The sequence below is a fragment of the Antrostomus carolinensis genome, unplaced genomic scaffold, assembly GCF_000700745.2.
Source record: "Antrostomus carolinensis isolate BGI_N321 unplaced genomic scaffold, ASM70074v2 scaffold31159, whole genome shotgun sequence".
NCBI lineage: Eukaryota > Metazoa > Chordata > Aves > Caprimulgiformes > Caprimulgidae > Antrostomus > Antrostomus carolinensis.
In genome coordinates, this window is record NW_010338386.1 from 1 (window position 1) to 10,717 (window position 10,717).

The 10,717-nt window shown below is 44.2% G+C and overlaps 1 protein-coding gene across 2 annotated transcripts; it reads left to right on the top strand.

The window, feature by feature from the left end:
* The first annotated feature begins 1,723 nt into the window (after window positions 1-1,723).
* Window positions 1,724-8,862, top strand: COPS7B (COP9 signalosome subunit 7B). Of its 2 annotated transcripts, XM_010175507.2 has the most exons (6): window positions 1,724-1,888; window positions 3,190-3,265; window positions 4,786-4,874; window positions 5,471-5,673; window positions 6,936-7,041; window positions 8,484-8,862. In XM_010175507.2, exons 1-6 carry the CDS (start codon window positions 1,727-1,729, stop codon window positions 8,640-8,642), a joined length of 795 nt encoding a protein of 264 aa, XP_010173809.1. In that variant the 5' UTR covers window positions 1,724-1,726; the 3' UTR covers window positions 8,643-8,862. The 2 variants fall into 2 exon arrangements, with proteins under 2 accessions (XP_010173809.1, XP_010173810.1); XM_010175508.1 differs by lacking the exons at window positions 3,190-3,265; window positions 4,786-4,874 and having other exon boundaries at window positions 1,727-1,888; window positions 8,484-8,774.
* The last annotated feature ends 1,855 nt before the right edge of the window (window positions 8,863-10,717 follow it).

Here is a 10,717-nt window from a genome sequence, read left to right on the forward strand (position 1 = left end):
CCGAGGGCCCTTCCGGGGGTCTGTGGGGCTGAGGGTCCGGGCTACGTTGAAGTATCTTCCGTTTGTGTTTCAGTCACTTCTCAGCAGGGTAAGTCGGTTGAGGAAAGAGCAGCGAGGTAGTGCCGGTGACACGGTTGTGCTGACACGAGTTGTCTGAACGGTAACTCGGAACGGGGAGGAATTGGCGTTCCGTGCCTCGCCGGGCACGGGTGCAGCCAGCCTCGCACGGCAGCGTGCCCGCTCCTGCCTGGGAGGGAGGACAGCAGCTTGGGAACCGTGAAATCTGGATCTCATTCCCAGCTCAGGCAGTTCGTCTGCTCTCCTGAGAAAATTGTCCATCCTCTGTGTCTGTTCCTTGTCTGTGAGCAGGGAGGGCAGTGCTGATGTGCTCCCGTGTATTAGGAAGCTGCATTATGTGTTCTTGTATTGCAGGGATTTATTTCTGAGTCGAAACTGAGGTACTGTTCAGCCAGGCTGCACGTGTGCCTCTGATGGAAAGAATCCCAAAGAGACTTCACACTGAGAGCTGAGAAATCTTTGTGTGGAGAGCGCAGACGATTGCCCGCTGAGGTTGAGACTGTTTGTACCTGCAGGTGTAGTGGAATGGAGTAAAGTGTATTTTTAGAAGTTGACTAATAAAGGAAGCTGGCTACGTTGCCTTCACAAGTCTTAATTTGGTTAGGCATGGCAGCAAAGCAGTGCAAACACCTGTGTGGCTGTACTACCCCCACAAAGGCAGATGTGGTCCCAGTGGTCACACAGAATGAAATAGATTCTCTGGTGTTTGGTTTTCTTCACCACAGTAAAGATTACATGCTATATTTGATAATTATCTGATACAAACATGACACAAAATTCCCTTATCGGCCAAGTTCTTTGTTTGGTGTCTGAATAATATGCTTGGGAAGTTTTTTCTTAGTTGTTTGTAAACAAATGGCTTGTTTTGCTGAACTTGTTAATAAATAGTGTTTTACATTTCAAAAGCAACATGTTGTGCTGGGAGACAACATGCACACGAGAAATGTCAGGCAGCCGCTGAAGACAAAGATCTCTCTTTATGATGACTTAAATAGAGCCTTTGTAGAAAGGGTATTTTTGTCACTTAAGCTTTCCAGTTAACCCAAAACACTTTAACTGTACAGTGTAGACTGGTAAGCTACTTACAGGCCACAGTTCTTTTTGCCTTTTAGGCTCAGAAAGCAATAGGAATTATACTTTATCTATAGCCGATGCCAAAGGAAAAGGTACGATGTGCGGGCCTACAGGGTGGATCAGTTCATCACAGACAATTAAATTAGTTGCTGTTTTGAAGCTGTGTAATGAGGAAGGAGGAAGTTTTAGCTGGCTACTAATAGATGTACTAATAAACCTCTTTGCAGTTGGTGTTATTTGGCAGCATCAATTGAAGGAAAAGTCTGAAAACAGCATGGAATCGAGACTCCTTTCCTACTAGCAGGAGTAGATCCTTTTAGGGAACTGACCAGGTGGTCTGCAGGAAATCTTGCTCAGATATTGTGTGAATAATTTTTGCTCCCCAGATAAATCAGCAGTTGAACCTCCTGGGTTCCTGGCCTGCCCTCTGAATGCTGAAGAAAAACCTCGCTCTGCTGACACCGAAACATTACTATGCTGAGCATACCTTCTGATCCTCTGTCAGACAGAATTCAGCAGAGGAGACAGGGTGTATTAATATCATGTTCTTTTCTTGACAGATTGGAAACCTAGAATGGCAGGAGAACAGAAACCGTCCTGCAATCTTCTAGAGCAATTTATTTTACTAGCCAAAGGTACAAGTGGCTCAGCTCTGACTGCTCTTATAAATCAAGTGCTGGAGGCTCCTGGGGTTTATGTCTTCGGAGAGCTATTGGAGTTAACAAATGTGCAAGAGGTAAGAGATGAGTTTCTGTCCTAATGCCCTTTCTGCACTCCCAGTATAAGGGATCCCCAGAAGTTTCCACAGACAGCCTGTGCATGAAATTTCTGTGCTAGGAAGCGCCTGGTGCAACTTATCTTGGTTCTGAGATGTTTGTGTATGACAGATTGACTTTGCTTTTACCTGGATGTATTAGACATTAAAAAATAACCTATATAGAGCTTTGCTACCTTAATGTGATTACTAATACAGCAAAACCCTGGCAGCAGCACAGTAACAATTTTGAGAAGGCTCCTAGCCAGCCAACAATGAAAAAATCCCTTTCTACTCCTTTGTTGTCCTGGAAAGCATAACTTCAGTGTTCTCCAAAGGTCTTTGTGAACAGATGCCTAGTGTATCAGGCCTGGGTGGTAACCAAATCCAAACCATTTCAAACGAAGGTGGAAAGTAAATTCCAGAGCTTTTACTGAGAATGCTTCGCCAGCTCCCGCCTTGACTGCAATGAGGGAATCCAGGTTGAGTATCTCTACAGCCGGGGTAATGTTGCATACAGCAAGTTTGGCTTTCCAAGTGGACTCTTAGATATGCCGAAAAATGCCTCTATGGTTATTCAGCATCACATTGCAAGTATGGTTTTTACCTGGATCTGTATGCAGCAAATGATTTAAAAAAAAAAACCAAACCACTCAATAAAAATCACTGCTTGGTGCTGCAGTTACTCCAGTGAAGTGCTTGGATGTGAGAGGAGCACTATTACTTTCAAACACGCTCCACTTAAAATGTTGAAGCTTGCTTTGCTTTGAAGTTTTTGTGGCTCCGCAGGTGAGCTGTCTTGGCTTTCCCAGGAATAGCGAGGATGCTTAACCAACCAACACCACTGCTGCTTCCTTGTCCCATGATGAGAGGAGCTGGCCCTGTAGGTTGTCAGCTGAAATTGTGTCACCTTTTTCTTTTACCTCCTGAGGTGCCGCACAAAGCAGTTGATAGATCAATCTGTAGTTAAGTTCGGGTGTATAGAGGTTCCTGCTCCAGCAGGAGGATTGGACTAGATGATCTTTTGAGGTCCCTTCCAATGCCCAACATTCTGTGATTCTGTGTGAAATGGCTGGATCATCTTGACTCTGAAACTGCTGAAATTTGCTGCTGCTTGTGAGGCCTTAGGGAGGGTCCAGCTCTTTAAGATCTGGACACAATTGCTTTTCTGGGAACTACTTGTCCTCTGTAGATTTAAAACAGGCTCTAGAGGAGTTGCCTACCAGTGTCATATTGGCTGTTACTGTGTTATATGGAATTTCTTTTGTTTTCTTCCCATGCAGCTTGCTGAAGGGTCTAATGCTGCTTATTTCCAGTTACTGAACCTGTTTGCATATGGAACGTACCCAGACTACGTAGGTAAGAGGCTGCTGCCTGTTAGCAGACTATGAGACTGGGTTGCCCTTTAGAGTTGTCAGAGGCAGTTCTTTGCTTTCTGTGGTACCTGGCTGGGTGAAAGTGTCCAAGAACAGAATTTGCTTGGGAGGAGAATTGTTTGTAGGGGATCTCTGGGTCATACGTGCTTTTTAATTGATAAAATGTGAAGGAAGGGCTAGAGACTGGTGTTTTACTGGTTTGGATTGGACTGCTGCACTGGGTTGAATTGGTCTGTGGCAGTATTCATTGACGTTCACAGGCCGCTTAACTCTGTGGAGTGCAATTTCAGACATCTGTTTTGAAATTTAGATGATACTGGTTATGGAAGCTGCAGAAAACTTAGACAAAATTGTTCTGCATTATTTATAAAAACCTATATGGTTTATGGGATAACCTTTTATTCTGTGATGGCTTTGCTGAAACAAAATGAAGCATTTCTTAGCAAGAATACAAATTGAAATAATGACTTTTATACAGCTTTAGAAGGACTGTGCATGATTCATCTTAGTATCTGTTGGGATGTGCTTTTATCTCTGATGCTTATGCTTCCATTCTGCTACAATTTAATACGTCATTTGTGGGTAGCAGCCTAATTCAGACCATTACAGAGCATGACAAATAATTCTGTGACAGTTCTGGCTGTCACTGTGGTGGCTGAGCTATCCAGTTCCTGTAAGGAGAAGTGGCATCCGTAAATGCAAGGACTGGAAATTCCAGTGGCTGTGGAGCAACATGAGCCTCATGAATTCTGTGACTGATTAGACAATGTGTTTGCTGTGCATGAGTCTTGTGTCCCAGCATGTGACTGCAGCTTGTTCTTCCTTTTCTAGTGAAGAAAGAGAAAGGGGGAAAAGTAGTCAAAATGTAGAGCATTGAATGAGGTGGGATGGATGGGAGAACTTGAGTGGCCCTGAAACACTAATTTCCATTAAAGCAAATATTTTAAAGAGTTCCTTCGCTTTGGAAAGCCACCAATTTACTTTCTGTTTTTAAATATTCATGAGGCACGTGAATATAATACGATAACAATGAGGCCATATAAGTATCTAGATTAATAGTTTCTCTTCTCTTCCTCAGCCTGGTACTTTACACTTTCAATCTTACATTCTGCAGCCCTCCAGAGAAATAAAACCAGCTGTATTTAAAACCAGATCAGCAAAGGGGGAAGATTTTATTCTGTCAGCTCGTTAATGAAATAAAAATGACTTGGTGGTAGAAACAAAGCATTGACCAACCATTTTGTCAGGACACCATTTGTGTAGATGTGAATTACATTCTAATTCCAAAACCAGAATTACTAAAAAAGCACAGAAGAATGGAATTGCCAACTTGTTTTTTAACTTTTCCTATCTCTCCCTGTGATCAGCGGCGACTTTCTCTGCTCACTGGCTCCCACAGTATCTGGAGGAGTTCAGCCTTTCGGGGTTTAGTGTAGTGTAACCAGCCTGGTTTATATAATTCTTGAAGGAAAGTCCTGACTCTTGTCTTTTTAACATTAACAGCAAACAAAGATAACCTGCCTGAATTAACAGCGACTCAGAAAAACAAGCTGAAACACTTGACGATTGTAAGCCTGGCTTCCAGAATGAAGGTGAAGTGCACTGTGTGTGATTGCAGTCACCTTTTTGTTTGGTTGGTTTTGAAAATGATATTGGTTTCGTAGCACTGGAGTTGTATCAGACTGCATGAGTACTCACAAAAAATCTTGCAACTAGGAAAGTACCTGTAGCGTAGGGTATTCTTTCATGGTGCCTTTGGAACATTAGCTTAGTGGACTTCCATGGATGAGATGTGGGGGCTTCTGAACTGCCACGCAAATTGGTCAGTAAGGGCTGGGAAACTTTCTGTGTTTTCTTTCACTACTGGAGATGGAGAATCATTCTTAAAAACACTGTCTTCTTGTTATGGAGAAAACTGATAAACTCTCTTAATTTCTTCTACAATCCCATTATCTTTTTTTCTCCAGAATGTGCTAGGCCAAAGCCTTGGGAATTATGAATTATCGAAATTGTGTCAAGAATACTATGTAGCCTAGTAGCAGGCATTTGTTCTGCCGCCCTCCATCACTGCTGTATTTGCAGGCTCAAGTGTAGGATACTATAAACATTTGGATCTTGACCTTCTGAGACTTAGCTGTTCATTTTGGCTCTAGGACTGTTAACTTATTTTTGGACTTGCTGTTTTTAGTGCATTCCCTATTCTGTGTTGCTGAAGGACCTGGATATGAGGAATCTGAGGGAGTTGGAAGATCTGATTATTGAAGCGGTTTATACAGATATTATCCAGGGGAAGTTGGATCAACGAAACCAGGTGCTGGAGGTGGATTTTTGTATCGGCAGAGACATTCAGAAGAAGGACATCAGTAACATTGTCAAAACACTCCAGGAATGGTGAGGCAGTCTCTTCAGCCTTCCTTGTACATAGCTTGTCCTGTCTTTTTCTTATTCCTCAAAGTTTCAAGTGCTGGCTCAATTTCACCATGTTCCATTAATCAGGAGTCTTATGCTGTAAGTAGGCACTTGGAGGAGTAATCATTTTCCAAGATCACATCAAGGATCCAATTTGTGTTGTGTATCAAGTCAAACTATAATAGATCTTGAGATTCTGCTTTCACTGTAGATTGTACATGGCAGAGCCCTAGTGAGGAGTCAAGGACCCTTTCAAACGGGGAGGCCAACCTGGGCTCATGGTCTTATGGTGGGGATCACTCCCTTTTCTGCTGCTACACTTGATAATGAAAACAGAACTGTCCGTTACATTTCAGCCTTTTTCACTGTGATGGGAACTCCGTGGGCAAATTCTAGAGAGTCACAGGTCTTTGGGAGGGGTTGTCTTTTCCAGTTTGAAGTTTGCCTTCTCTTTGTTCCTGCAAACGCAGACTTCATGTGGCCATACTGGGACTGCGCTACTGTCTTTTTGTACCTTTGCCAGGAAGCTGCTTCTCGTCTTTTTGTGGGATTCCCTTCCCACCCAAAGAAATTCCCCTGTAGACTTTGGGGTCTGTGGCAGGTTCTGAGCTGACTGGGAATTGCTTCCTGGTTGCTATGGTAATGAGTGCATGAAAAGTAATTAAAGTGCTGGGCAAATATGCTGCCCTGAGGTGGGGGCAGGTTTTTTGCTTCTCTACTCCAACTCCCTCAATCCCATCTCAGCGGGAGGGCTCTGGCAGCTTCGAGGACCTTACAGCATTGTTTGGAAGGTAACAATGAGCCCACTGCCAATTCCCTTTCTGTCCTCTCCAGTTACAAGTTCTGTGTTGGAGAAGCGGTTTTGTCGTTTGAACACTTAGCAGGCAGGGGGATTCTCTCAATCTGACTTTTGAAATTAAATTTAAAAAATTGTACTTACTTTTGAAAAATGCATTTCATCCCCATTTGAAGCCATACTTCTGATTGCAGAAGAAGTTGAAAGTGCATTGAGCCCCCACTTTTTGCTGGGCAGGTAAAAGTAACACGGACTAGCTGAAGAATGCTGTGAAATACATTGAGTAAACCACAAAACTTTCTCTTGCCAGCTTTTTGGAACATATTGCAGGAAATATAAATTTTATAATCACCTAAACCTATAAGCAAGTGTGACTTATCAGATTGTCTAATTGAGCTGCTTCTCAGAGAACGTGTAAACACTCTTTGACACTGTTTGTGTCTTGCAGGTGCGATGGTTGTGAAGCGGTTCTTTTAGGAATTGAGCAGCAAGTACTTAGAGCCAACCAGTACAAAGAGAACCATCACCGAACTCAACAGCAGGTAGAGATGGAGGTGGGTACAGAGTCACTTCAGACCACTCTGTGCTTTTTGATAAATGTTTACTAAAGAAAATAACCTAGTAACACCTGGTTGATGGTTGTGGCTGCTCTGAAGCAGGTTAGCAAGCATGCAAATCAGATGTGCTGGTTTCAGGTAGGAAGGAAACACGTTTGCTTCCCTGTGCTAGCAACACTAAATTTGTCCACTCTGAGCAAGTTGGAACTTTCCTTTATAAATTTTCACAAGTTTAGGCTAGATGGCTGCACTAGCTATAGTTTCCTGAATTGTTAGGAAAAGTGTGCTTTTAACACAGAGCTTGGATGCAATTCTGTTCATTTTGTACACGGCAGGAAGGCAAAAACAGTTCACTTTGCTTCAAACCTGAAAGTGTAGTTAACAAAAATCTGTTGATGCTTTTGCAAAAAATTCCCTTGGCAGCTTCCTTCGGGGTCTTTCTCAGGGTCAAGTTGAGCACCCAGGCCGGGTGGTGACAGGGTCCCTTCAGCAGTGTGACCTGGGAGCTCTCCTGCCACTGCTGCATTTGCAGCTGGGCGGTAGATGGCAGCACGGGCACGCGATTTTAGCCCCTGCCGATGTGTATTTACTTCTGAGAACAGATCTTGGCTAATACAGCTGTAAAGGTGAAAATGGTCCTCCAGAGACACATGCTCCGGGTTTGTTTCTTGCAGAGTGCTGCATCCCTGCAGGTTTATGTTTGCATTCTGAAGCGGCGTACACTTGGCGGCTTGATTGGCATCGATAGTGCATTTGGTTTGCCAGATACCTTTGGCCTGGAGTTGGCACACCTGACTCACAAACTTGTTTTGGCCTGTGGGGTTTTTTTAAGGTTTGTTCATTGTGTTTTTGGTGAACCCTACAGGGTTCCAGGGGACAGAGTATGGTGCCTGGTGCTGTGTGTCTCCTTTTCAACCAGAGCAGCAGAAACACTACTGCTGCATCCCATCAATTTCTGTTCCTGTTTCTAGCAAATATCTGTGGCTCAGACAGCCAACTAGAGCAAGTGATGTTTTCCCTTTTCAAGTGCTGTCCTTCTGTAAGTTTGTTTCTTTCACAGTCTCCTTTGTCCTTCCTGCTTCTGGCCAACAGAATGGTAGGCTGGCTACCTTCTGCAACAGGGAAGTAGTAGGTCCCTCCAACCAGCCAGAAAGGTGGTACAATACTGTTCCTTTGTCTCTTAAGGGGGGGAAAAGAAAAATAAAAATCTCTAGTTACTCCATATTGGACCAGACTGGAAATATTAACACCTCTTGGCTCTAAATGAGAATGAGCCATTACCTTTAATAAACTCAAGTGCAGAGCATGTTTCTGGTGGGAGAGTTTATTTTATCATCTCTACTTTGTACTCCAGGGGTTTTTCAATATGTTTATGAACAGAGTTTGTACTGCCAGGGGAGGAAGAAGCAGGTGCTGATTCACTGTCTCTTCTTGGCCAGGTCACAAACATAAAGAAAACATTAAAAGCCACAGCCTCGTCATCGGCACAGGAGATGGAACAGCAGCTGGTAGAGCGAGAGTGCCCTCCACACACAGAACAAAGGCAGCCCACAAAGAAGATGTCCAAAGTCAAAGGGCTGGTCTCTAGCCGTCACTAGAACATACCATCTAAATGTCATTCAGCTACGAATGACAACAGGAGGAGCAAAAAAAGGGCCTGTGTCTCCTTTTTCAGTGGGTTCTGGGCCAGTCCCTTCCAGGCTGGCAAATAAAAACCCTGTTTGAATACAGCTCCCAGTCAGCAGCACCTGGCTAAGTGACACTGTGCAGCCCCTATTAATTTTCAGGGTGTCCCTGTTCTGGTCCTGTAAAGAAGGACTTCTAAAGAGAGGGACTAACCAAAAGGGTCAGGGAAGAAAAAACAAATCTGTGGACAGTTTTGCTCCCTCCCAGCCAGTCTCATTGCTGCTTAACCTCGACGAAGCTGCTGTACTAAAGATCTTGGGAGAACTTCTATAGCAAGTATCTGAATCCTAGAGTTGAAGTGTGGCTACCAAAGCCAGGCTGGGAGCGAGGAAGCCTTCAACACAGATCTTTTCATTCCCAGAGGGGGCACAGAAAGGTTTCTAGGCCAGGAACTGCTTTACATGGAAGTCTTCAGCCTTTCCGCTACCCCTGTCTGTTTTAAACATGGGGTGAAATTCATACTACCTCGCTCTGTGAAGATGAGATCCAGTGCTGGGCTGTTTACTTAACTGTCTGTTTACTGCCCTTACTAAGCCCTTTAATCTCTCACAGATTTAAAGCACTGTTCTGCATCTCTGAGGCATCAATACAATAAGGAGGAAGCAGGCTGCTCTTTCAAGCCTTCCTTTTTGCAGGTGGTTAGTGACATACTAGAAACTGTTCCTTCTGAATGTGATGTGACCTCCCAGAGCTGCTCTTGAGTTGTTTCCCCCATTGATCCTTCAAAGGGTAATGGATTCGCTCTTCCTTGGATGCTAACGACAGAGGTCTGCATGGGAGAAGAGCCCGTTTGGCATCGTGGCAGGCTGGTGGCCCAGGACCCACTGGCAGGGGTCGCAGAAGCACCCCCTTGCTGAAGCAATGGACTTGAGTAGTCTTTCTGAATTTTTGAACACTTTCAGGTTGTATTTTCCTCCCTTTTTTTGTACATTGTTGTGATTCTAAAGCATTTCAGCCTTTGTTTTGTGGGGTTTTTTTATTTGTTACAGACTAACTTCAGGTGATTTGCACCTAGTTTGGCAAGGTGTGGGGTTTTTTTTTTTTAAGGGGAGGATGGGGTTGGCATTGAAAGGGCCATTCACAAAAAAGCACATTTTAGAAAAAAAAAATTAAAAATGATGATTTAATGTCAGAGTCTGGAGTCTTGGCTTTGAGGCTGCTTTAGGCTTGCAGTCCAACAGCACTTGTTCACTTGAGCATTTACTTGATTATTGATGTTATGTTATCAGAAGGTCTGACTAATCTCCCTGGCACATCCAGGAGGCCGGAAAGTGCTCTTCCCATTTTGTCAGTAGTTCATCTTTGTCCAAATTTGTGCAGAAGGATCTGTGGCAAAGCCTGCAGCTGAACCCGGTGTCCTGAGCCTGAACAGCTTTGATGCCTGATTGTGGGAGGTTTGTAGATGTGCTCTGTCTTAGGCCAGTCAATTTCTTCCTCCTTCCACAGTACTGCTTTGTAGTTTGGCCCCTGCATTTCACTTCACTCTGTGCTGTAAAGAGAAGAGCTTTCCATGAGCAGGCCTGAGAGCTGTTTAAGCAGAGGGCTGTGACAATGCTCCAGTCCTGCAGCCAGCTGTCACTTGCACTTGCTTGTGCGTTGCAAGCAAGTTCCTCTTGCAAGCGTTGCAACGTTCCTCTCGTTGCTACCAGAATTCTTTGCTGTCTGTGTTTTCAGTCCTCAGTCACAGGACTTGAACACTTGTGAAAGTAAATTCCTCTCCTTTTTTCTCCCGCAGCACAGGCACACCTGATCTTAGTCTTGAGAGGTGGCTCTAAATACCTCCCATCCAGTTGCCTCTGATTCTTTGCCTCCCTCCCACTAGAAGAATCTAGTGGGATTCTAGTGGGATCCCACTCTCTGCCACTAGAAACACTGGCCAAATGCATCCCGGGGAAGGATGCTAAATGAATAAGCCCGGAGCATGAAGCCTTCCCCTGTATCTCAAGGGAGCTGTTTCCCAAGCAGTGGCAGCACTAGTTTCTGTACT

What these genes read in the sequence shown, in the direction of transcription:
- COPS7B (XM_010175507.2), top strand. Translation starts at nt 1,727, where the DNA reads ATGGCAGGAGAACAGAAACCGTCCTGCAATCTTCTAGAGCAATTTATT. An exon ending in GCCTGGCTTCCAGAATGAAG is followed by an intron (nt 4,875 to 5,470) that starts GTGAAGTGCACT and finishes TGCTGTTTTTAG; the next exon opens with TGCATTCCCTATTCTGTGTT. An exon ending in GTCAAAACACTCCAGGAATG is followed by an intron (nt 5,674 to 6,935) that starts GTGAGGCAGTCT and finishes TGTGTCTTGCAG; the next exon opens with GTGCGATGGTTGTGAAGCGG.